General features: G+C 62.3%; 1 protein-coding gene across 1 annotated transcript; it reads right to left on the bottom strand.

Moving 5' to 3' along the window:
• Positions 1–799: 799 nt before the first annotated feature.
• Positions 800–23867, bottom strand: ALDOA (aldolase, fructose-bisphosphate A). The gene is made up of 9 exons (XM_069000184.1): positions 23784–23867; positions 21362–21478; positions 15640–15851; positions 14625–14679; positions 11271–11431; positions 10159–10242; positions 6672–6846; positions 3299–3498; positions 800–1627 (listed from the first exon to the last, which is right to left on the bottom strand). The coding sequence occupies exons 2-9, from the start codon at positions 21471–21473 to the stop codon at positions 1532–1534; spliced, it is 1095 nt and encodes a 364-aa protein (XP_068856285.1). The 5' UTR covers positions 21474–21478; positions 23784–23867; the 3' UTR covers positions 800–1531.
• Between the last annotated feature and the right edge of the window lie 1712 nt (positions 23868–25579).

Below are 25579 nucleotides of genomic sequence, written 5' to 3'. Positions count from 1 at the left end.
TTGGGGTCAGACCCTCCTAAGCCCCCCCAAAACCCCCAAATTTGGGCTGGAAAAGGTCCCCAAACTCCTCTGGGACCCCCAAATTTGGGATGAAACCTCCGAAAGCCCCCCCAGAACCCCCAAATTTGGGATGAAACCCCCCAAAATGCCCCCAAATTTGGGCTGGAAAAGGTCCCCAAACTCCTCTGGGACCCCCAAATTTGGGGTCAAACCCCCCACAACCCCACCCGGACCCCCAAATTTGGACTGAAACACCCCAAAACCACCCCAGGACCCCCAAATTTGGGGTCAGACCCTCCTAAGCCCCCCCAGAACCCCAAATTTCGGCTGGAAAAGGTCCCCAGACTCCTCTGGGACCCCCGAATTTGGGGTGAAACCCCCCCAAGGACCCCCAAATTTGGGCTGGAAAAGGTCCCCAAATGCCCCCAGGACCCCCAAATTTTGGCCAAACCCCCCCAAACACCCCCAGGACCCCCAAATTTGGGATTAAACCCCCAAATCACCCAAATTTGGGCTGGAAAAGATCCCCAAACTCCTCTGGGACCCCCAAATTTGGGTTGAAACCCCCCCCAAACCCCCCCCAGAACCCCCAAATTTGGGGTGATATCCCCCAAAACCACCGCAGGACCCCCAAATTTGGGGTCAAGCCCCCCCCAGAACCCCCAAATTTGGGGTGAAATCCCCCAAAACCACCGCAGGACCCCCAAATTTGGGGTCAAGCCCCCCCCAGAACCCCCAAATTTGGGGTGGAGCCCCCCCAAAAAAGCCCCCCCGGAGCCTCCTGGGTTCATCCGCGACCTTTTTATTGCTGGGGGGGGGAGGGGAGGGGGCGGGGCCTGGCCGGGTGGGCGTGGCCACGGCGCGGGCAGTGGGCAGGGGGCAGTGGGCACTGGTCAGTGGGCACAGGGCAGGGGTCAGCGGTGGGCAGCGGGCACTGGTCAGCGGTCAGGGGGCAGTAGTCAGTGGGCACTGGTCAGCGGTCAGGGGGCAGTAGTCAGTGGGCACAGGGCAGTGGTCAGTGGGCACAGGGCAGTGGGCAGGGGGCACTGGTCAGCGGGCAGTGGGCAGGGGTCAGTGGGCACAGGGCACTGGTCAGCGGGCAGGGGTCAGTGGGCACAGGGCAGGGGTCAGTGGTGGGCAGGGGTCAGTGGGCACAGGGCAGGGGTCAGCGGGCAGTGGGCACGGGTCAGTGGGCACAGGGCAGGGGTCAGTGGTGGGCAGGGGTCAGCGGGCACTGGTCAGCGGTCAGTGGGCACAGGGCACTGGTCAGCGGGCAGTGGGCAGGGGTCAGCGGGCACAGGGCAGGGGTCAGTAGGCACAGGGCACTGGTCAGCGGGCAGTGGGCAGGGGTCAGTGGTGGGCAGTGGTCAGCGGGCAGGGGGCAGGGGTCAGCGGGCACAGGGCACTGGTCAGTGGGCACAGGGCAGTGGTCAGCGGGCACAGGGCAGGGGTCAGCGGGCAGTGGGCACTGGTCAGCGGGCAGGGGGCAGGGGTCAGTGGTGGGCAGGGGTCAGCGGGCAGGGGGCAGGGGTCAGTAGGCGTGGTTGGACACGAAGAGGGACTCGCTGGCGGCCGCCCCCGCGGTGCCACTCGGGGTGTACTTGCCCTGGCACGCCAGAGAGTTGGCCTGGGGACAGACGGACGGACGGACGGACGGACATCAGGGAGGGACGGGGATGGACGGGGGGACAGACAGACAGACAGACAGATGGACATCAGGGACAGAGAGGACACAGGGGGGACTGGGCCCATTGGGGCCGTTGGTGTCCCCAGGGTGTCCCCAGGTGCCCCCAGGTGCCCCCAGGTGCCCCAAGGTGTCCCCAGGTGCCCCCAGGTGCCCCAAGGTGCCCCCAAGGTGTCCCCAGCTGTCCCCAGGGTGTCCCCAGGTGCCCCCAGGTGCCCCAAGGTGTCCCCAAGGTGCCCCCAGGTGCCCCCAGGTGTCCCCAGGTGCCCTCAGGTGCCCCCAGGATGTCCCCAGCTGTCCCCAGGTGCCCTCAGGTGCTCCCAGGTGCCCCCAGGTGCCCTCAGGTGCCCCCAGCTGTCCCCAGAGTGCCCCCAGTGTCCCCAGGTGCCCCCCAGTGCCCCCCACCAGCGCTCTCTTCACGTGCTCCTCCTGGGCCACCTGGGTGTTGTCCCCATCCCTGTCCTTGTGTCCCCACCTGTCCCCAGGTGCCCCCAGGTGCCCCCAGGTGCCCCCAGGTGCCCTCAGGTGCCCCCAGCTGTCCCCAGATGCCCCCAGGTGCCCCCAGTGCCCCCAGAGTGTCCCCAGGTGTCCCCAGGTGTCCCCAGGTGCCCTCAGGTGCCCCCAGGTGCCCCCAGGTGCCCCCAGGTGTCATCCCCAGCTGTCCCAGTTGTCCCCCAGGTGCCCCCAGCTGTCCCCAGGTGTCCCCCAGAGTGCCCCCAGCTGTCCCCAGGTGCCCTCAGGTGCCCCCAGGTGCCCCCAGGTGTCATCCCCAGATGCCCCAGTTGTCCCCCAGGTGCCCCCAGCTGTCCCCAGGTGTCCCCCAGAGTGCCCCCAGCTGTCCCCAGGTGCCCTCAGGTGCCCCCAGGTGCCCCCAGGTGTCATCCCCAGCTGTCCCAGTTGTCCCCCAGGTGCCCCCAGCTGTCCCCAGGTGTCCCCCAGAGTGCTCCCAGGTGCCCCCAGGTGCCCTCAGGTGCCCCCAGCTGTCCCCAGATGCCCCCAGGTGTCCCCAGGTGCCCCCCAGGTGCCCTGTACCAGCGCTCTCCTCACGTGCTCCTCCTGGGCCACCTGGGTGTTGTCCCCATCCCTGTCCTTGTGTCCCCAGGTGCCCCCAGGTGCCCTCAGGTGCCCCCAGCTGTTCCCAGAGTGTCCCCAGGTGTCCCCAGGTGCCCCCAGATGCCCCCAGGTGTCCCCAGGTATCCCCAGGTGCCCCCAGGTGCCCTCAGGTGCCCCCAGCTGTCCCCAGGTGTCCCCCCAGTGCCCCCCAGTGCCACCTACCAGCGCTCTCCTCACGTACTCCTCCTGGACCACCTTGGTGTTGTCCCCATCCCTGTCCCCCAGTGCCCCCAGGTGTCCCCAGGTGCCCTCAGGTGCCCCCAGTGTGCCCCCAGCTGTCCCCAGTGCCCCCAGCTGTCCCCAGTGCCCCCAGGTGCCCCCAGAGTGCCCCCAGTGCCCCCAGCTGTCCCCAGTGCCCCCAAGTGCCCCCAGTGCCTCCAGGTGCCCTCAGGTGCCCCCAGATGCCCCCAGCTGTCCCCAGGTGTCCCCAGGTGCCCCCAGAGTGCCCCCAGTGCCCCCAGATGCCCCCAGTGCCCCCCAGTGCCCCCCAGTGCCACCTACCAGCGCTCTCTTCACGTACTCCTCCTGGGCCACCTTGGTGTTGTCCTTCTTGCCGGCCCAGGCCTTGAGGGCCGAGGCCTGCAGGGCGCGGCCGTAGGAGAAGGTCAGAGCCCAGGGCCGCGGCAGAGGGCAGCGGTTGATGGCGTTGAGGTTCAGGGACGCCTCCTCCTCGCTCTGCCCGCCCGACAGGAACGTGATCCCTGCGCGGGGACAGAGGGACAGACGGACAGGGGACAGTCAGACAGGGCTTGGGGACAGGGGACAGTCAGAGAGGGACATGGGGGGACAGAGGGACAGAGGGACAGAGGGACACGGGGACAGAGGGACAGGGGACAGTCAGACAGGGACAGGGGAGGGACAGTCAGACAGGGACATGGGGGGACAGAGGGACAGAGGGACAGAGGGACAGGGACACGGGGACAGAGGGACAGAGGACAGTCAGACAGGGACAGGGGAGGGACAGTCAGACAGGGACACGGGGGACAGAGGGACAGGGGACAGTCAGACACGGCTTGGGGACAGGAGAGGGACAGTCAGACAGGGACACGGGGGGACAGAGGGACAGAGGGACAGAGGGACAGGGACACGGGGACAGAGGGACAGGGGACAGTCAGAGAGGGACATGGGGACAGAGGGACAGAGGGACAGAGGGACAGGGACACGGGGACAGAGGGACAGGGGACAGTCAGAGAGGGACACAGAGGGACAGAGGGACAGGGGAGGGACAGTCAGACAGGGACACGGGGACAGGGGGGGACAGTCAGACAGGGACACGGGGGGACAGAGGGACAGAGGGACAGAGGGACAGAGGGACAGGGACACGGGGGGACAGAGGGACAGAGGGACAGAGGGACAGAGGGACAGGGACACGGGGGGACAGAGGGACAGAGGGACAGAGGGACAGAGGGACAGGGACACGGGGACAGAGAGAGGACACTGAGGGGACACTCAGCGCTCAGGGACACGGGTGTGCCACAGGCACACAGGTGGCACAAAGGTGACGCACACAGGTGGCACAGAGCTGGCACAGAGCTGGCACCAAGAGGTGACACACAGGTGGCACACACAGGTGGCACACAGGTGACACACAGGTGGCACACAGGTGGCACACGGGTGGCACAGAGGGGGTGGCACAGAGGAGGTGACACAGAGGTGGCACAGAGGGGGTGACACACACAGGTGACACAAAGGTGTCATAGAGGTGGCACAGAGGGGATGACGCACAGGTGACAGACAGGGATGGCACAGAGGGGTGGCACAGAAGGGGTGACACACAGGTGGCACACACAGGTGGCACACAGGGGTGGCACAAAGGGGATGGCACAGAGGGGGTGACACACACAGGTGACACACAGGTGGCACACAGGGGTGGCACACAGGTAACAGACAGGGATGGCACACAGGGGTGGCACACAGGGGGTGACACACACAGGTGACACACAGGTGGCACAAAGGTGGCACAGGTGACACACGGGTGGCACACACAGGTGACACACACAGAGGTGACACACAGGGGTGGCACACAGGGGTGGCACACAGGGGTGGCACAGAGGGGATGGCACACACAGGTGGCACACACAGGTGGCACACACAGGTGGCACACACAGGTGACACAGAGGGGTGGCACAGAGGGGGTGGCACACACGTGGCACACAGAGGAGACACAAACACAGGTGGCACACACAGGTGGCACAGAGGTGGCACAGAGGGGGTGGCACAGAGGGGGTGACACACACAGGTGACACACCCAGGTGGCACACAGGGGTGGCACAGAGGGGGTGGCACACACAGGTGACACACAGGGGTGACACACACGGGTGGCACAGAGGGGGTGACACACACAGAGGTGGCACACAGGGGTGGCACACACAGGTGACACACAGGTGACACAGGGGTGACACACACAGGGGTGGCACAGAGGGGGTGACACACACAGCTGGCACACACAGGTGGCACACACAGGTGGCACAGAGGGGGTGACACACACACAGGTGACACACAGGGGTGGCCCAGAGGGAGTGGCACACACAGGTGACACACACACAGGTGGCACACACAGGTGGCACACAGGGGTGGCACACAGGGGTGGCACACACAGGTGAGACACACAGGTGGCACAGAGGGGGTGGCACAGAGGGGGTGGCACACACAGGTGACACACACAGGTGGCACAGAGGGGGTGGCACAGAGGGGGTGGCACACAGGTGGTACACAGGGGTGACACAGAGGGGGTGACACACACAGGTGGCACACACAGGTGGCACACAGGGGTGACACACAGGTGGCACACAGGTGGCACAGGGGGTGGCACACAGGTGGCACAGAGGGGGTGGCACACAGGTGGCACAGAGGGGATGGCACACACAGGTGACACACAGGTGGCACAGAGGGGTGGCACACAGGGGTGGCACACACCGGTGACACACACAGGTGGCACACAGGGGTGGCACACACAGGGGTGGCACACACAGGTGGCACACACAGGTGACACACAGGTGACACACACAGGTGGCACACAGGGGTGGCACAGAGGGGGTGACACACACAGGTGGCACACAGGTGGCACACAGGGGTGGCACACACAGGTGGCACACACAGGTGACACAGGGGTGACACACACAGGGGTGGCACAGAGGGGGTGACACACACAGGTGGCACACACAGGTGGCACAGAGGGGGTGACACACACACAGGTGACACACAGGGGTGGCCCAGAGGGGGTGGGACACACAGGTGGCACACAGGGGTGGCACACAGGGGTGGCACACACAGGTGACACAGAGGGGGTGACACGCACAGGTGGCACAGAGGGGGTGACACACACGGGTGGCACACACAGGTGGCACACACAGGTGGCACAGAGGGGGTGGCACAGAGGGGGTGGCACACAGGTGGTACACAGGAGTGACACAGAGGGGGTGGCACACACAGGTGGCACACACAGGTGGCACACACAGGTGACACACACAGGTGACACACACGGGTGACACACACAGGTGACACACAGGGGTGGCACACAGGGGTGGCACACACAGGTGGCACACACAGGTGGCACACACAGGTGACACACACGGGTGACACACACAGGTGACACACACAGGTGACACACAGGGGTGGCACAGAGGGGGTGACACACACACGGGTGGCACACACAGGTGACACACACAGGTGACACACACAGGTGACACAGAGGGGGTGGCACACACAGGTGACACACAGGGGTGGCACACAGGGGTGGCACAGACCAGGCACGGCGGGTGACACACACGGGTGACACACACAGGGGTGGCACACAGGGGTGGCACAGACCGGGCACGGCGGGTGACACACACAGGTGACACACACAGGGGTGGCACACAGGGGTGGCACAGACCGGGCACGGCGGGTGGCACGGTGCGGCGCAGGGCGGTGACCGTTGCCATGGCGATCTCCTCGGGGCTGTACTTGGTGCTGCAGGCGTGGCCACCGGTCACCATGTTGGGCTTGAGCAGCGTCCCCTCGAGGTACACGTGGTGGTCACTGAGGGCTTTGTACACGGCTGCCAGGACCTGGGGGCACCAATGGGGACATTGGGTACACGTGGTGGTCACTGAGGGCTTTGTACACAGCTGCCAGGACCTGGGGGCACCAATGGGACACGTGGTGGTCACTGAGGGCTTTGTACACAGCTGCCAGGACCTGGGGGCACCAATGGGACACGTGGTGGTCACTGAGGGCTTTGTACACAGCTGCCAGGACCTGGGGGCACCAATGGGACACGTGGTGGTCACTGAGGGCTTTGTACACAGCTGCCAGGACCTGGGGGCACCAATGGGACACGTGGTGGTCACTGAGAGCTTTGTACACAGCTGCGAGGACCTGGGGGCACCAATGGGACACGTGGTGGTCACTGAGGGCTTTGTACACAGCTGCCAGGACCTGGGGGCACCAATGGGACACGTGGTGGTCACTGAGGGCTTTGTACACGGCTGCCAGGACCTGGGGGCACCAATGGGACACGTGGTGGTCACTGAGAGCTTTGTACACGGCTGCCAGGACCTGGGGGCACCAATGGGGACACGTGGTGGTCACTGAGGGCTTTGTACACGGCTGCCAGGACCTGGGGGCATTGGGGACACGTGGTGGTCACTGAGGGCTTTGTACACGGCTGCCAGGACCTGGGGGCATTGGGGACACGTGGTGGTCACTGAGGGCTTTGTACACGGCTGCCAGGACCTGGGGGCACCAATGGGGACATTGGGTACACGTGGTGGTCACTGAGGGCTTTGTACACGGCTGCCAGGACCTGGGGGCACCAATGGGGACACGGGGTGGTCACTGAGGGCTTTGTACACAGCTGCCAGGACCTGGGGGCACCAATGGGACACGTGGTGGTCACTGAGGGCTTTGTACACGGCTGCCAGGACCTGGGGGCACCAATGGGGCACTGGGAGGGGACTCAAAGCCACCCAGGTGCCACCAAACCCTCCCAGGTGCCACCTCCCGGTGCCACCCCACGAACCGGAACCCCCCCAGCGGCCTGGGGCCACTCGGGGCCACTCAGGGACCCTCGGGGCCACTTGGGGAGCCTCAGGGCCACTCAGGGCCAACCAGGGGCTGCCCGGGGCCACCGCTCGGTGGCACTCGTGGCCAGTGCCCGGTGGCATCCGTGGCCTGCACTCGTGGCATTCATGGCCTGCACTCGTGGCACTCGTGGCCAGCACTCGGTGGCACCTGTGGCCAGCACTCGGTGGCACTCGTGGCCAGTACCAGTGGCACCCATGGCCAGCACTCGTGGCTCCCGTGGCCAGCGCTCGGTGGCACTCGGGGACACTCAGTGGCACCCATGGCCAGTGCTCGGTGGCATCCGTGGCCAGCGCCCGGTGGCACTCGCGGCCAGCCTGTGGCACCCATGGGCCAGCACTCGTGGCACCCATGGCCAACACTTGGTGGCACTCGTGGCCTGCTCATGGCACCCATGACCAGTGCCGGTGGCACTCGTGGCCAGCACTCAGTGGTACCCATGGCCAGCGCTCGGTGGCACCCGTGGCCAGCCCATGGCACCCGTGGCCAGCACTTGTGGCACCCGTGGCCAGCACTCGGTGGCACCCGTGGCCTGCCCGTGGCACCCGTGGCCAGCACTTGTGGCACTCATGGCCCGCTCGTGGCCCCCATGGCCAGTGCCGGTGGCACCTGTGGCCAGCACTCGGTGGCATCCGTGGCCAGCGCTCAGTGGCACCCATGGCCCGCCCGTGGCACCCGTGGCCCGCCCGTGGCACCCATGGCCAGCACTCGGTGGCATCCATGGCCAGCGCTCAGTGGCACCCGTGGCCAGCACTTGTGGCACCCGTGGCCTGCCCATGGCACCCAGGGCCTGCGCTCAGTGGCACCCATGGCCCGCCCGTGGCACCCGTGGCCAGCGCTCGGTGGCAGTTGTGGCCGGCTCTCGGTGGCACCCATGGCCCGCCCGTGGCATCCATGGCCAGCGCTCAGTGGCACCCGTGGCCAGCACTTGTGGCACCCGTGGCCTGCCCGTGGCACCCACGGCCAGCGCTCAGTGGCACCCATGGCCCGCCCGTGGCACCCGTGGCCAGCGCTCGGTGGCAGTTGTGGCCGGCTCTCGGTGGCACCCATGGCCCGCCCGTGGCAGCCGTGGCCAGCGCTCAGTGGCAGCTGTGGCCCGCCCATGGCAGCCATGGCCAGTGCTCGGTGGCACTCGTGGCCCGCTCGTGGCACCCATGGCCAGTGCCCAGTGGCACCTGTGGCCCGCGCTCAGTGGCTCCCGTGGCCAGCGCTCGGTGGCACCCATAGCCAGTGCCAGTGGCACGGCCCGCTTGTGGCACCCGTGGCCAGCGCTCGGTGGCATTCATGGCCAGCGCTCGGTGGCACCTGTGGCCAGCGCTCGTGGTACTTGTGGCCCGCCCATGGCACCCGTGGCCAGCGCTTGGTGGCACTTGTGGCCAGCGCTCGGGGCACCCGTGGCCCGCCTGTGGCAGCTGTGGCCAGCACTCAGTGGCACTCGTGGCCAGCACTCGTGGCACCCAGGACCAGTGCTTGGTGGCACTCGTGGCCCGCTCGGTGGCACCCATGGCCAGCGCTCATGGCACTCGTGGCCAGCGCTCGGTGGCACTCAGTGACACTCGGTGGCACTCCTGGCCAGCACTCATGGCCCGCTCATGGCACCCATGGCCAGCGCTCGGTGGCACCTGTGGCCAGCGCCCAGTGGCACCCATGGCCAGCACTCGGTGGCACCCGTGGCCAGCACTTGGTGGCACTTGTGGCCCGCTCAGTGGCAGTCGTAGCCAGTGCTCGGCGGCACCCGTGGCCAGCACTCGGCAGCACTTGTGGCCCGCTCGGTGGCTCCCGTGGCCAGCACTTGTGGCACTCATGGCCCGCTCGTGGCACCCGTGGCCAGTGCCCGGTGGCACTCGTGGGCAGCGCTCGTGGCACCCACAGCCCGCTCATGGCACCCGTGGCCAGCGCTTGGTGGCACTTGGGGCCCGCTTGTGGCACCCGTGGCCAGCACTCGGTGGCACTCGTGGCCAGCACTCATGGCACTCGGGGACACTCAGTGGCACCCATGGCCAGCGCTCGGTGGCACTTGGGGACACTCGTTGGCACTCGTGGCCCGCTCGCGGTACTCGTGGCCAGCACTCGGTGGCACTCGTGGCCAGTGCCCGGTGACACCCAAGGCCAGTGCCCGGTGGCACTTGTGGCCCGCCCGTGGCACGCGTGGCCAGCGCTCGGAGGCACCCGTGGCCCACCTGTGGCCTGCCTGTGGCACCGGTGGCACCCATGGCCCGCCCATGGCCCGCCCATGGCCCACCCGTGGCCCACCCGTGGCCCGCCCGTGGCCCGCCCGTGGCACCGGTGGCACGCACCTTCTCGGTGACGTACTGGCACGTCTTGAGGTCGTGGTCGCCGTCCGGGAGGATCTCGGGCTCCACGATGGGCACGATGCCGTTCTGGGGGCACGGAGGGCACGTTGGGCACAGCCCAGGGCAAGGGCACCAGGTGGCCCCAGGGCACTGACGTGCCACCAAACCCCGCCCAGGTGCCACCAAACCCACCCAGGCACCACCAGACTCTCTCTAGGTGCCACCAAACCCCGCCCAGGTGCCACCAAACCCACCCAGGTGCCCCCAAACCCTCTCTAGATGCCACCAAACCCCGCCCAGGTGCCACCAAACCTTCTCTAAATGTCCCTAAACCCCACCCAGGTGCCACCAAACTCTCTCTAGGTGCCACCAAACCCTCTCCAGATGCCACCAAACCCTCTCTAGATGCCACCAAACCCTCCCAAGTGCCATCAAACCATCTCTAGATGCCACCAAACCTTCCCAGGTGCCACCAGCTATCACCAAACCCCTCCCAGGTGCCACCAAACGCCACCCAGGTGCCACCAAACCCTCTCTAGATGCCACCAAACCCACCCAAGTGCCACCAAACCCTCTCTAGATGCCACCAAACCCCGCCCAGATGCCACCAAACCCTCTCTAGATGCCACCAAACCCACCCAGGCACCACCAAACTCTCTCTAGATGCCACCAAACCCTCTCTAGATGCCACCAAACCCCTCCCAGGTGCCACCAAACCCACCCAGGTGCCACCACACCCCACCCAGGTGCCACCAAACCCTCTCTAGATGCCACCAAACCCCGCCCAGGTGCCACCAAACCCCACCCAGGTGCCACCAAACCTTCCCAGGTGCCACCAAACCCCGCCCAGGTGCCACCAAACCCTCTCTAGATGCCACCAAACCCCTCCCAGGTGCCACCAAACCCTCTCTAGATGCCACCAAACCCTCTCTAGATGCCACCAAACCCCTCCCAGGTGCCACCAAACCTTCCCAGGTGCCATCAAACCCCGCCTAGATGCCACCAAACCCTCTCTAGATGCCACCAAACCCTCTCTAGGTGCCACCAAACCCCACCCAGGTGCCACCAAACCCCCCCAGCCGCCCCTTTCGACGCCGTGGCCGCCGCGGTGGGACCTGCTGGCAGATGCTGGCGTAGCGCGCCAGGACGTTGGCGTTCTCCATGACCGCCAGGCGCGTCGGGGTGTGCGCCGAGATCTTCAGCACGCAGCGCCACTTGGCAAAGTCCGCGCCGTCCTTCTTGTACTGGGCACAGCGCTCCATCAGCCCGTCCAGCCCTGCCGACACAGCGGGGGTTGGGCACAGCGCGGGGGCGTCGGGGACACTGAGGGCGTCAGGGACAGCGGGGGTGTTGGGGACAGCGGGGACATCGGGGACATGGGGGGCATCGGGGGCGTCAGGGACACCAGGGGACATCGGGGACATTGAGGATATTGGGGGCGTTGGGGGGGACATTGGGGGCATTGGGGGAGTTGGGGACATTGGGGGTGTTGGGGACATTGGGTACATTGGGGACATTGGGGGACATTGGGGTCATTGGGGGACATTGGGGGACATTGGGGGACATTGGGGGACATTGGGGACATCGGGGACATTGGGGGGACGTTGGGGACATTGGGGGACATTGGGGTCATTGGGGGACATTGGGGACATCGGGGACATTGGGGGGACGTTGGGGACATTGGGGGACATTGGGGACATTGGGGGCGTTGGGGACATTGGGGGACATTGGGGACATTGGGGGTGTTGGGGACATTGGGGGACACTGGGGACATTGGGGACATGGGGGACATTGGGGGACATTGGGGGACATTGGGGGCGCTGGGGACATTGGGGGCGTTGGGGACATTGGGGGACATTGGGGACATTGGGAGCGTTGGGGCATTGGGGACATTGGGGGGATTGGGGACATTGGGGGACATTGGGGGACATTGGGGACATTGGAGGCGTTGGGGGCATTGGGGGCATTGGGGACATTGGGGACATTGGAGGCGTTGGGGGTGTTGGGGACATTGGGGACACTGGGGACACTGGAAACATCAGGGGTGTTGGGGGCATTGGGGGACATTGGGGACACCGGGGACATCGGGAGCATTGGGGGCATCGGGGACATCGGGGACATTGGGAGCTTTGGGGGCATCGGGGGCATCGGGGACACTGGGGACAGCGCAGGGTGTTGGGGACAGTGGGGACGTTGGGGGCAGTGGGGACATTGGGACATGGGGGGAGTTGAGGGCATTGGGGGTGTTTGGGGGCATTGGGGACGTTGGGGGCATTGAGGGTGTCGGGGACATCAGGGGCATCGGGGACCTTGGGGACATGGGGGGTGTCAGGGACATCGGGGGCATCAGGGGCATTGGGGAGCATTGGGGACATCGGGGACCTTGGGGACATTGGGGGCGCTGTGGACGTGGGGGCATTGGGGGCGTAGGGGACATCAGAGGACATTGGGGACATCGGGGACACTGGGGGCATTGGGGACATTGGGGACATCGGGGACATTGGGGACACTGGGGGCATTGGGGACATTGGGGACATCGGGGACACTGGGGGCATTGGGGACATCGGGGACATGGGGGACATTGGGGACATGGGGAGTGTTGGGGACATCAGGGGACATCAGGGGCATCGGGGGCATTGGGGACATTGGAGGTGTTTGGGGGCATCGGGGGCATTGGGGACATCGGGGGTGTTGGGGACAGTGGGGACGCTGGGGGCAGTGGGGACATCGGGGACATCGGGGACACTGGGGACATGGGGGATGTTGGGGACATCAGGGGTGTTGGGGACACCGGGGGACATTGAGGACATTGGGGACATCAGGGGTGTTGGGGACATTGGGGACATTGGGGACATTGGGGACATTGGGGACATTGGGGGGCGTCAGGGACACCAGGGGACATTGGGGACATCGGGGACATCGGTGGGACAGAGGACACGGGGCACTGAGGGGGTTCAATAAGGTCGTCCAGCCCTGGGGACATCGGGGACGGAGGGGACAGAGGGGACATCAGGGACAGCACAAGGACAGGGATGGGGTTGGGAAGGTGACACAGGGATGGGGACACGGGGGTGACATCGGGGATGGGGACAGGGGTGACATCGGGGATGGGGACACAGCGGTGACACAGGGATGGGGACAGGGGGGTGACACTGGGATGGGGACACGGGGGTGACATCGGGGATGGGGACAGGGGGGTGACACAGGGATGGGGACACGGGGGTGGTACAGGGATGGGGACAGAGGGGTGACACAGGGATGGGGTTGGGAAGGTGACACAGGGATGGGGACGGGGGGTGGCACAGGGATGGGGACGGGGGGTGACATCGGGGATGGGGACACGGGGGTGACATCAGGGATGGGGACACAGGGATGGGGACAGGGGGGTGGCACAGGGATGGGGACAGGGGGCTGACATCGGGGATGGGGACCCAGGGATGGGGACACAGCGGTGACATCAGGGATGGGGACACAGGGGTGGCACAGGGGACATGAGAGTGACATCGGGGATGGGGACACGGGGGTGACACAGGGATGGGGACACGGGGGTGGCACAGGGGACATGAGGGTGACACAGGGATGGGGACACGGGGGTGACACCGGGATGGGGACAAGGGGTGACATCGGGGATGGGGACAGGGGGGTGACATCAGGGATGGGGACGGAGCGGTGACACAGGGATGGGGACGGGGGTGGCATCGGGGACAGGGCTGTGGCAAGGACAGGGGCATGGTGGTGGCATCAGGGACAGGGTGGTGGCATCAGGGACAGGGCAGTGGCATTGGGGACAGCGCTGTGACATCGGGGACAGGGCTGTGACAGGGACAGGGTGGTGGCATCGGGGACAGGGCAGTGGCATTGGGGACAGCGCTGTGACATCGGGGACAGGACTGTGACAGGGACAGGGACACAGCAGTGGCATCAGGGACAGGGCGGTGGCATCGGGGACAGGGCGGTGGCATTGGGGACAGGGCTTTGACAGGGACAGGGACACGGTGGTGGCATCAGGGACATGGCAGTGGCATCGGGGACAGGGCGGTGGCATCGGGGACAGGGCTGTGACAGGGACAGAGACAGGGTGGTGGCATCAGGGACGTGGCGGTGACATGGGGGACAGAGCTGGGACAGGGACGCGGTGGTGGCATCAGGGACAGGGTGGTGGCATCGGAGACAGGGCTGTGACAGGGACAGGGATGCGGTGGTGGCATCAGGGACAGGGTGGTGACATGGGGGACAGGGCTGTGACAGGGACAGGGACGCGGTGGTGGCATCAGGGACAGGTGGTGGCATCGGGGACAGGGCTGTGACAGGGACACAGGGGTGGCATTGGGGACAGGGTGGTGGCATTGGGGACAGGGCTGTGACAGGGACAGGGCGGTGGCATCGGGGACAGGGCTGTGACAGGGACAGGGACAGGGTGGTGGCATCAGGGACATGGTGGTGGCATTGGGGACATGGCTGTCACTCACCCTGGGTCGTGGTCTCGCCATCAGTGCCAGCCAGGGGCACCACTCCTTTGTCCACCTGGGGACAGCGACAGCGTCACCGCGGCCACCAGGGCCACCAGGGCCACCAGGGCCACCCTGCTCCGTGTCCCCGCCCTGGGGTGACCGAGCTGGGTCACAGAGCACCCAACCTCCCCGAGCCCCCTGACGTCCCCAGGGTGTCCCCAACACCCCAAAGATGTCCCCAAGGTGTCCCTGATGTCCCCAAGATGTCCCCAACACCCCGATGACATCCCCAAGGTGTCCCTGACACCCCCAAGGTGTCCCCAACACCCCAATGATGTCCCCAAAGTGTCCCTGACACCCCTGAGGTGTCCCCAACACCCCTGAGGTGTCCCCAACATCCCAATGACGTCCCCGAGCCCCCTGACGTCCCCAAGATGTCCCCAACACCCCAAAGATGTCCCCAAGGTGTCCCTGACACCCCTGAGGTGTCCCCAACACCCCTGACGTGTCCCCAACATCCCGATGATGTCCCCAAGGTATCCCCAACACCCCCAAGGTGTCCCCAACACCCCAAAGACATCCCCAAGGTGTCCCTGAAGTCCCCAAGGTGTCCCTGACGTCCCCAAGGTGTCCCTGACACCCCTGAGGTGTCCCCAACACCCCAAAGACATCCCCAAGGTGTCCCTGACGTCCCCAAGGTGTCCCTGACGTCCCCGAGGTGTCCCCAACACCCCCAAGGTGTCCCCAACACCCTGATGACATCCCCAAGGTGTCCCTGACATCCCCGAGGTGTCCCTGACACCCCTGAGGTGTCCCCGACACCCCAAAGACATCCCCAAGGTGTCCCTGACGTCCCCAAGGTGTCCCCACCACCCCGAGGTGTCCCCACCGCCCCGAGGTGTCCCCACCTCTCTCTCCAAACCCACCACGGCCCTCTCGGACCCGGTCCCGCCGTGGCCACCGCTGACCCCACGCGCTGACCGCCCCCCACCCCCCGAGGCGTCCCCGAGGCACCCCCGAGGTGCCCACCCACCTTGATGCCCACCAGGGCGCCCTTGTCGCGGATAACCTGCGGGAAGGGGCGGCCGTCGTCGGCCTTCTGGTACATGGTCTCGTGGAAGAGGATGACGCCGCCGATGCACGGCTCCACGCGCTTGTCGGCCGTGAAGAGCAGCTGCCGGTACCAGCGCCGGTTCTCCTCCGTGTTCTCGGCGCCCACCGAGCTCAGCCGCTTGGCGATGCTGCCTGCGGGGCGGGGCGGGGCGGGAACAATGGGATGGGGTGGGATCAATGGGATGGGATGGGATGGGATGGGATGGGATGGGATGGGATGGATGGGGTGGGGTGGGGTGGGATGGGATGGATGGGGTGGGGTGGGGTGGGATCAATGGGATGGGGTGGGGTGGGATGGGATGGGGTGGGATCAATGGGATGGGGTGGGATGGGGTGGGATGGATGGGGTGGGGTGGGATGGATGGGGTGGGATGGGGTGGGGTGGGATGGGATGGATGGGGTGGGGTGGGATGGATGGGGTGGGATGGGGTGGGGTGGGGTGGGATCAATGGGATGGGGTGAGGTGGGATGGGATGGGATGGGATGGGGGGATGGGATGGGGTGAGGTGGGATGGGATGGGATGGGGTGGGATGGGATGGGATGGATGGGATGCGGGGGATGGGATGGATGGGATGGGATGGGATGGGATGGGATGGGATGGGATGGGATGGGATGGGATGGGGTGGGATGGGGTGGGATGGGATGGGATGGGATGGGATGGGATGGGGTGGGATGGGATGGGGTGGGATGGGATGGGATGGGATGGGGTGGGATGGGATGGGATGGGATGGGTGGGATGGGATGGGGCGGGGTGGGATTGGGATGGGATGGGATGGATGGGATGGGATGGGATGGGGGGGATGGGATGGGATGGATGGGATGGGATGGGATGGGGGGATGGGATGGGATGGGGGGGATGGGATGGGATGGATGGGATGGGATGGGATGGGATGGGATGGGATGGGATGGGGTGGGATGGGATGGGATGGGATGGGATGGGATGGGATGGGATGGGATGGGATGGGATGGGATGGATGGGATGGGGTGGGATGGGATGGGATGGGATGGGATGGGAGGGGATGGGATGGGATGGGATGGGATGGGATGGGATGGGATGGGATGGACGGGATGGGATGGAGCGGTTAGAACCGGTATGGAGCGGCTAGAACCGGTATGGAGCGGTATGAACCGGTATGGAGCAGGTGGTGCCCAGTAGAAACCAGTACCGGTGTGTCCCAGTGCCTCCCAGTAGCTCCCAGTTCAGCCTCAGGACCACCCTCAAGTCCCCAGATGGTCCCCCAGGCACCCAGTCGCCATCCCAGTATAAACCAGTATAAACCAGTATAAACCAGTATAAACCAGTATAAACCAGTGTAGACTAGTTAGGACCAGTACAAACCAATTACAATCAATTAGGACAAGGATGGAGGTGTTAGGACCAGTTAGGACCAGTACAGGTCAGTTGGGCCCAGTACAGACCAGTACAGACCAGTTACACCCAGTATGGACCAACAGTATACATCAGTCGGAACCAGTATAGACCAGTTACGACCAGTATCAATCTGTTTAGACCAGTATGGAGCGTTTAAGACCAGTACGGACCAGTATGAACCAGTATGGAGTGGTTAGAGCTGGTACGGAGCAGGGGGTGCCCAGTAGAAACCAGTACTGGTGTGTCCCAGTGCCTCCCAGTAGCTCCCAGTTCAGCCTCAGGACCACCCTGAAGTCCCCAGATGCTCCCTCAGGCACCCAGTCGCCATCCCAGTATAAACCAGTATAAACCAGTATAAACCAGTACACACCAGTATGAACCAGTAACACTTACTGATCTCCCTTTTCTGCCCCAGTGCCTCCCAGTAGCTCCCAGTTCAGCCTCAGGACCACCCTCAAGTCCCCAGATGCTCCCCCAGGCACCCAGTCGCCATCCCAGTATAAACCAGTATAAACCAACATAAACCAGTATAAACCAATATGGAGTAATTAGCTTCTGGTAGAAACCAGTCAGGACCAGTATGGAGCTGGGGGTGTGGCACGGGTTCAGGGTCTCCCAGTAGCTCCCAGTACAGCTTCAGGAGGTCCCAGTGACACCCTGAAGTCCCCAGATGCTCCCCCAGCCCATCCCAGTATAAACCAGTATAAACCAGTATAAACCAGTATAAACCAGTACACACCAGTATAAACCAGTACACACCAGTATGAACCAGTAACACTTACTGATCTCCCTTTTCTGCCCCAGTGCCTCCCAGTAGCTCCCAGTTCAGCCTCAGGACCACCCTCAAGTCCCCAGATGCTCCCCCAGGCACCCAGTCGCCATCCCAGTATAAACCAGTAAAAACCAGTATAAACCAGTATGGAGTAATTAGCTTCTGGTAGAAACCAGTCAGGACCAGTATGGAGCTGGGGGTGTGGCACGGGTTCAGGGTCTCCCAGTAGCTCCCAGTACAGCTTCAGGAGGTCCCAGTGACACCCTGAAGTCCCCAGATGCTCCCCCAGCCCATACCAGTATAAACCAGTATAAACCAGTACACACCAGTATAAACCAGTACACACCAGTATGAACCAGTAACACTTACTGATCTCCCTTTTCTGCCCCAGTGCCTCCCAGTAGCTCCCAGTACAGCTTCAGGAGGTCCCAGTGACACCCTGAAGTCCCTAGATGCTCCCCCAGCCCATCCCAGTATAAACCAGTATAAACCAGTTTATCCCAGTATAAACCAGTTTATCCCCAGTATAAACCAGGAACCCAAACCAGGCTCCGGGCATTGCGTCGGTGCTTCCCAGTGCTCCCCCAGTGCCTCCCAGTAACTCCCAGTGCTCCCCCAGTAGCTCCCAGTGCCTCCCAGTATGCCACAACCCCCTTCCCAGTCACTTCCAGTGCTTCCTCATCTCATTCCAGTCCCTCCCAGTCTGTCCCAGTCCCTCCCAGTCTGTCCCAGTCCCTCCCAGTGCCTCCTTATCTCTCCCCAGTCCCTCCCAGTTTACCCCAGTCCCTCCCAGTGCCCTTGCACGGACTCTCAGTCCCCTCCCAGTTCCCTCCCAGTGCCCCCAGTCCCTCCCAGTCCCCTCCCAGTGCTCCCAGTCCCTCCCAGTGACTCCTTATCAGTGCCCTCCTTATCTCATCCCAGTCCCTCCCAGTCATTCCCAGCGCTTCCTCATCTCATTCCAGTCCCTCCCAGTTTACCCCAGTGCCTCCCAGTGCCCTCGCACGGACTCTCAGTCCCCTCCCAGTTCACTCCCAGTGCCCCCAGTCACTCCCAGTTCACTCCCAGTGCTCCCAGTCACCCCCACTGACTCCTTATCAGTGCCCTCCTTATCTCGTCCCAGTGCCCTTCCAGTGCCTCCGGTCACTCCCAGTCCATTCCCAGTCCCTCCCAGTCTGTCCCAGTCCCTCCCGTTTACCCCAGTCCCTCCCAGTTCACTTCCAGAACCTCCAGTCCATTCCCAGTCCATTCCCAGTGGCTCCCAGTCCATTCCCAGTGCCCCCCAGTCCATTCCCAGTCCATTCCCAGTGACCCCCAGTGCCCCCCAGTCCATTCCCAGTCCATTCCCAGTGGCTCCCAGTCCCTCCCAGTGGCTCCCAGTCCATTCCCAGTGCTCCCAGTCCGTACCAGTGGACTCATCGGCGGCCAGGATGCCCTTGCCGGGGGCCACGATGCGCTGGGCGATGGTGGCCACTGACCCCCAGTGCCCCCCAGTCCCTCCCAGTCCATTCCCAGTCCATCCCAGTCCATTCCCAGTGCTCCCAGTCCGTACCAGTGGACTCATCGGCGGCCAGGATGCCCTTGCCGGGGGCCACGATGCGCTGGGCGATGGTGGCCAGTGACCCCCACTGCCCCCCAGTCCCTCCCAGTCCATTCCCAGTGCCCCCCAGTCCATTCCCAGTGCCCCCAGTCCCTCCCAGTCCATTCCCAGTGCCCCCCAGTCCATTCCCAGTGCCTCCCAGTCCATTCCCAGTGCTCCCAGTCTGTACCAGTGGACTCATCGGCAGCCAGGATGCCCTTGCCGGGGGCCACGATGCGCTGGGCGATGATGGCCAGTGCCCCCCAGTGCCCCCCAGTCCATTCCCAGTGGCTCCCAGTCCCTCCCAGTCCATTCCCAGTGCTCCCAGTCCATTCCCAGTCCCTCCCAGTCCATTCCCAGTGCTCCCAGTCCGTACCAGTGGACTCATCGGCAGCTAGGATGCCCTTGCCGGGGGCCACGATGCGCTGGGCGATGGTGGCCAGTGCCCCCCAGTGCCCCCCAGTGCCCCCCAGTCCATTCCCAGTCCATTCCCAGTGGCTCCCAGTCCCTCCCAGTCCATTCCCAGTGCTCCCAGTCCGTACCAGTGGACTCATCGGCGGCCAGGATGCCCTTGCCGGGGGCCACGATGCGCTGGGCGATGGTGGCCACTGACCCCCAGTGCCCCCCAGTCCCTCCCAGTCCATTCCCAGTGCCCCCCAGTCCATTCCCAGTGGCTCCCAGTCCGTTCCCAGTGCTCCCAGTCCATTCCCAGTGCTCCCAGTCCGTACCAGTGGACTCATCGGCGGCCAGGATGCCCTTGCCGGGGGCCACGATGCGCTGGGCGATGGTGGCCAGTGACCCCCAGTGCCCCCCAGTCCATTCCCAGTGGCTCCCAGTCCATTCCCAGTCCATTCCCAGTGCTCCCAGTCCGTACCAGTGGACTCATCGGCGGCCAGGATGCCCTTGCCGGGGGCCACGATGCGCTGGGCGATGGTGGCCACTGACCCCCAGTGCCCCCCAGTCCCTCCCAGTCCATTCCCAGTGGCTCCCAGTCCATTCCCAGTGCCTCCCAGTCCATTCCCAGTCCCTCCCAGTCCGTTCCCAGTGCTCCCAGTCCGTACCAGTGGACTCATCGGTGGCCAGGATGCCCTTGCCGGGGGCCACGATGCGCTGGGCGATGGTGGCCACTGACCCCCAGTGCCCCCCAGTCCCTCCCAGTCCATTCCCAGTCCCTCCCAGTCCATTCCCAGTGGCTCCCAGTCCATTCCCAGTGCTCCCAGTCCGTACCAGTGGACTCATCGGTGGCCAGGATGCCCTTGCCGGGGGCCACGATGCGCTGGGCGATGGTGGCCAGTGACCCCCAGTGCCCCCCAGTGCCTCCCAGTCCATTCCCAGTGCCCTCCCAGTGCCTCCAGTTGCTCCCAGTCCATTCCCAGTGCCCCCCAGTCCATTCCCAGTTGCTCCCAGTCCATTCCCAGTGCTCCCAGTCCGTACCAGTGGACTCATCGGCGGCCAGGATGCCCTTGCCGGGGGCCACGATGCGCTGGGCAATGGTGGCCACTGACCCCCAGTGCCCCCCAGTCCCTCCCAGTCCATTCCCAGTGCCCTCCCAGTGCCTCCCAGTCCATTCCCAGTGCTCCCAGTCCGTACCAGTGGACTCATCGGCGGCCAGGATGCCCTTGCCGGGGGCCACGATGCGCTGGGCGATGGTGGCCAGTGACCCCCAGTGCCCCCCAGTCCATTCCCAGTGCCCCCCAGTCCATTCCCAGTGACCCCCAGTGCCCCCCAGTCCATTTCCAGTCCCTCCCAGTCCATTCCCAGTGCTCCCAGTCCGTACCAGTGGACTCATCGGCGGCCAGGATGCCCTTGCCGGGGGCCACGATGCGCTGGGCGATGGTGGCCACTGACCCCCAGTGCCCCCAGTCCCTCCCAGTCCATTCCCAGTGGCTCCCAGTCCATTCCCAGTGCCCCCAGTCCGTACCAGTGGACTCATCGGCGGCCAGGATGCCCTTGCCGGGGGCCACGATGCGCTGGGCGATGGTTGCCAGCTCCTTCTTCTGCTCGGGGCTCAGCGCGGGCACGGGCGGGGCCATGGCGGCTGCGGGACAGCGGCGCTGACTCAGCACCTGCCCGACGGGGGGAGGGGACACGGGGACCCCCCCAAAGGGTGTCCCCAAAAACGGGGGCACTGGGGAGCACTGGGAGGGACTGGGAGTGAACTGAGGGCACTGAAAGTGAACTGGGAGGGGACTGAGGGCATTGGGAGTGAACTGGGAGGACATTGGGGGACACTGGGGGGGCACTGGGGGGGCACTGGGGGGACACTGGGGGACACTGGGGGGCACTGGGGGGGCACTGGGGGACACTGGGGGGACACTGGGGGGACACTGGGGGGCACTGGGAGTCACTGGGGGGCACTGGGGACACTGGGAGGGCACTGGGGACACTGGGGGCACTGGGGGGCACTGGGGGGGCACTGGGGGACACTGGGGGACACTGGGGGGCACTGGGGGGGCACTGGGGGGACACTGGGGGGAACCCCAGGATTTGGGCGGGAGAACCCCCAGGATTTTGGGGAAGAACTCGGAGATTTTGGGACAGGGGAAGCGCAGGATTTTTGGGGGAAGAACCCCAGGATTTGGGGAGGGGGAACCCCAAAATTTGGAAAAACCCCAAGATTTTAGGGAAAAACCCCCAAGATTTTAGGGAAAAAAAACCAAATTTGGAAAGTAAAAACTGCAAGATTTTAGGGAAAAACTCCAAGATCTGGAAGGGAAAAAACCCCCAAAATTTGGAAGGTAAAAACCCCAAGTTTTTAGGGAAAAAACCCCCAAGGTTTTAGGGAAAACCCCCAAATTTGGAAGGTAAAACCCCCACGATTTTAGGGGAAAACCCCAAGATTTTAGGGAAAAACACCAAGATTTCAAGGAGGAAATACCCCCAAGATTTGGAAGGTAAAAACCCCACGATTTTAGGGGAAAACCCCCAAATTTGGAAGGAAAAACCCCAAGATTTTAGGGAAAAACCCCCAAGGTTTCAGGGTAAAACCCCCAAATTTGGAAAGGAAAAACCCCAAGATTTTAGGGAAAAACCCCCAAGGTTTCAGGGTAAAACCCCCAAATTTGGAGGAGGAAAACCCCCAAGATCTTAGGGAAAAATCCCCAAGATTTCAGAGTAAAACCCCCAAATTTGGAAGGGAAAACCCCCACGATTTTACGGAAAAAACCCAAGATTTTAGGGAAAAAAAACCCAAATTTGAAGGGAAAAACTCCAAGATTTTACGGAAAAACCCCAAGATTTGGAAGGTAAAAACCCCAAGATTTTAGGGAAAAACCCCCAAATTTGGAGGAGGAAAACCCCCAAGATTTTAGGGAAAAACTCCAAGATTTTAGGGAAAAAACCCCAAGATCTTAGGGAAAGATTCCAAGATTTTAGGGAAAAACCCCAAGATTTGGAAGGTAAAAACCCCAAGATTTTAGGGAAAAACTCCAAGATTTTAGGAAAAAAAACCCCAAGATTTTAGGGGAAAAAACCCCAAATTTGAAGGGAAAAACTCCAAGATTTTAGGGAAAAACCCCAAGATTTGGAAGGTAAAAACCCCAAGATTTTAGGGAAAAACTCCAAGATTTTACGGAAAAAACTCCAAGATCTTAGGAAAAACTCCAAGATTTTAGGGAAAAACTCCTACGATTTGGAAGGTAAAAACCCCAAGATTTTAGGGAAAAACCCCAAGATTTGGAAGGTAAAAACGCCAAGATTTGGAAGGTAAAACCCCCAAGATTTTAGGGAAAAAACCCCAAATTTGAAGGGAAAAACTCCAAAATTTTAGGGAAAAATCCCCAAGATCTTAGGGAAAAACTCCAAGATTTTAGGGAAAAACCCCAAGATTTGGAAGGTAAAAAACCCCAAGATTTGGAAGGTAAAAAACCCCAAGATTTTAGGGAAAAACCCCCAAATTTGGAAGGAAAACCCCCAAGATCTTAGTGAAAAACCCCGAAGGTTTCAGGGTAAAACCCCAAGATTTGGAAGGTAAAACCCCCAAGATTTTAGGGAAAAAACCCCAAATTTGAAGGGAAAAACTCCAAAATTTTAGGGAAAAATCCCCAAGATCTTAGGGAAAAACTCCAAGATTTTAGGGAAAAACCCCAAGATTTGGAAGGTAAAAAACCCCAAGATTTGGAAGGTAAAAAACCCCAAGATTTTAGGGAAAAACCCCCAAATTTGGAAGGAAAACCCCCAAGATCTTAGTGAAAAACCCCGAAGGTTTCAGGGTAAAACCCCAAGATTTGGAAGGTAAAACCCCCAAGATTTTAGGGAAAAACTCCAAGATTTTAGGGAAAAACCCCTAAGATTTGGGGCAAGGGAAGAACCCAGGATTTTTCGGGGGGGGTGGGGGCACCGACCGAGTGTCCGGGAGTGTCCGGCGGTGTCCGGGAGTGTCCGGAGGTGTCCGGGAGTGTTCGGCGGTGTCCGGGAGTGTCCGGAGGTGTCCGGGAGTGTTCGGGAGTGTCCGGGAGTGTCCGGAGGTGTCCGGGAGTGTCCGGCGGTGTCCGGGAATGTCCGGGAGTGTTCGGCGGTGTCCGGAGTGTCCGGGAGCTGCGGGAGCCGAGCCGGGAATGCCTCAGGGGGGGCCCCGAAATCCGGGAATGGCCCCGGGCCGGCCCCGCCCCCCCCAAGGGCGTTTCAAGGGGAGGAGGAGGAGGAGGAGGAGGAGGAAGGAAAAAAAACCAGGAAGGGACCGGGAAGGGGCCCCTCCCCTCCCCCACCGCCGCTTTCACCCCAAAATCGCGGCTTTCACCCCCAAATTCCGCCTTTTTCACCCCTCAAATTCGACTTTTGCACCCCAAAATCTGCCCCCTTCACCCCCGAATTTGTAATTTTCACCTCGGATTTCACCTTTTTCACCTCAGGTTTGACCCTTCCTGCCCCAAATCGGACTTTTTGCAGCCCCAAATCTCCCTCCAAGCAGCAAAAGCAGCTTTTTAACCCCAAATCTGCCCCTTTTCACCCCAGATTGCCCATTTTAACCCCAAATCTGCGCCTTTTCACCCCAAATTTCCCATTTTTACCCCAAATCTGCCCCTTTTTGCCCCAAATTTCCCATTTTTACCCCAAATCTGCGCCTTTTTGCCCCAATTTTGCCATTTTTACCCCAAATCTGCCCCTTTTTGCCCCAAATTTCCCATTTTTAACCCCAAATCTGCCCCTTTTTGCCCCAATTTGGCCATTCTCACCCCAAATCTGCCCCTTTTTGCCCCAAATTTCCCATTTTTAACCCCAAATCTGCCCCTTGTTGCCCCAATTTGGCCATTCTCACCCCAAATCTGCCCCTTTTCACCCCAAATTTCACATTTTTACCCCAAATCTGCCCATTTTTAACCCCAAATCTGCCCCTTTTTGCCCCAATCTGGCCATTTTTACCCCAAATCTGACCCTTTCCACCCCAAATTTCCCATTTTTACCCCAAATTTGCCCCTTTTTGCCCATTTCTGCCCCAAAATCTCCCTTTTTGCCTCAAAATCCGACTTTTTAGCCCCAAATCTGCCCCCCAGGCACAAAAATCTGCCATTTTCACCCCAAATCTGCCCTTTCCACCCCAATATTGACCTTTTACACCTCAAAATCTCCGTCCAGGCACCAAAATCTGCCCCTTTCACCCCAAAATCTGCATTTTCTGCCCAAAACCTGCTCCAGCCCCCCTCAAATCTTCATTTTCACCCCAAAATCTGTGGCCAGACCCCAAAATCTCATTTTTTTGCCTCAGAATTTTCTCCCCAAATCCCAAGATTTACCTTTTCACCCCAAAATCTGCATTTTTACCTCAAAATTTGTCCTTTTTACCCAAAATTCTGCCTTTTCAACCTCACAATTTCCTACCACACACCCAATTCTGCATTTTTTTACTCCCAAATCGGCCCCAGATGCCCCAAATCTGCGTTTTTTAACCCCAAAATCCACCCCAATCCCCAAATCTGCACTTTTTCCCTCAAAATCTGCTCCTTTCACCTCAGGATTTCCTTCCAACACCCCAAATTTGCAGTTTTTACCTCAAAATTTGCATTTTTTACCCCACGATTTCCTCCCACACCCCAAAATCTGCCCCAGACCCCAAAATCTGCACTTTTCATCACAAAATCTGCACTTTTCTACCTCAGGATTTCCTCCCAAACCCCAAAATTTGCATTTTTTACCAGAAAAT

Source organism: Aphelocoma coerulescens, unplaced genomic scaffold (assembly GCF_041296385.1).
Source record: "Aphelocoma coerulescens isolate FSJ_1873_10779 unplaced genomic scaffold, UR_Acoe_1.0 HiC_scaffold_77, whole genome shotgun sequence".
In the NCBI taxonomy this organism is placed as follows: domain Eukaryota; kingdom Metazoa; phylum Chordata; class Aves; order Passeriformes; family Corvidae; genus Aphelocoma; species Aphelocoma coerulescens.
The sequence above is the reverse complement of the archived record's forward strand: the minus strand, read 5'-3'. Positions and strand labels throughout refer to the sequence as shown.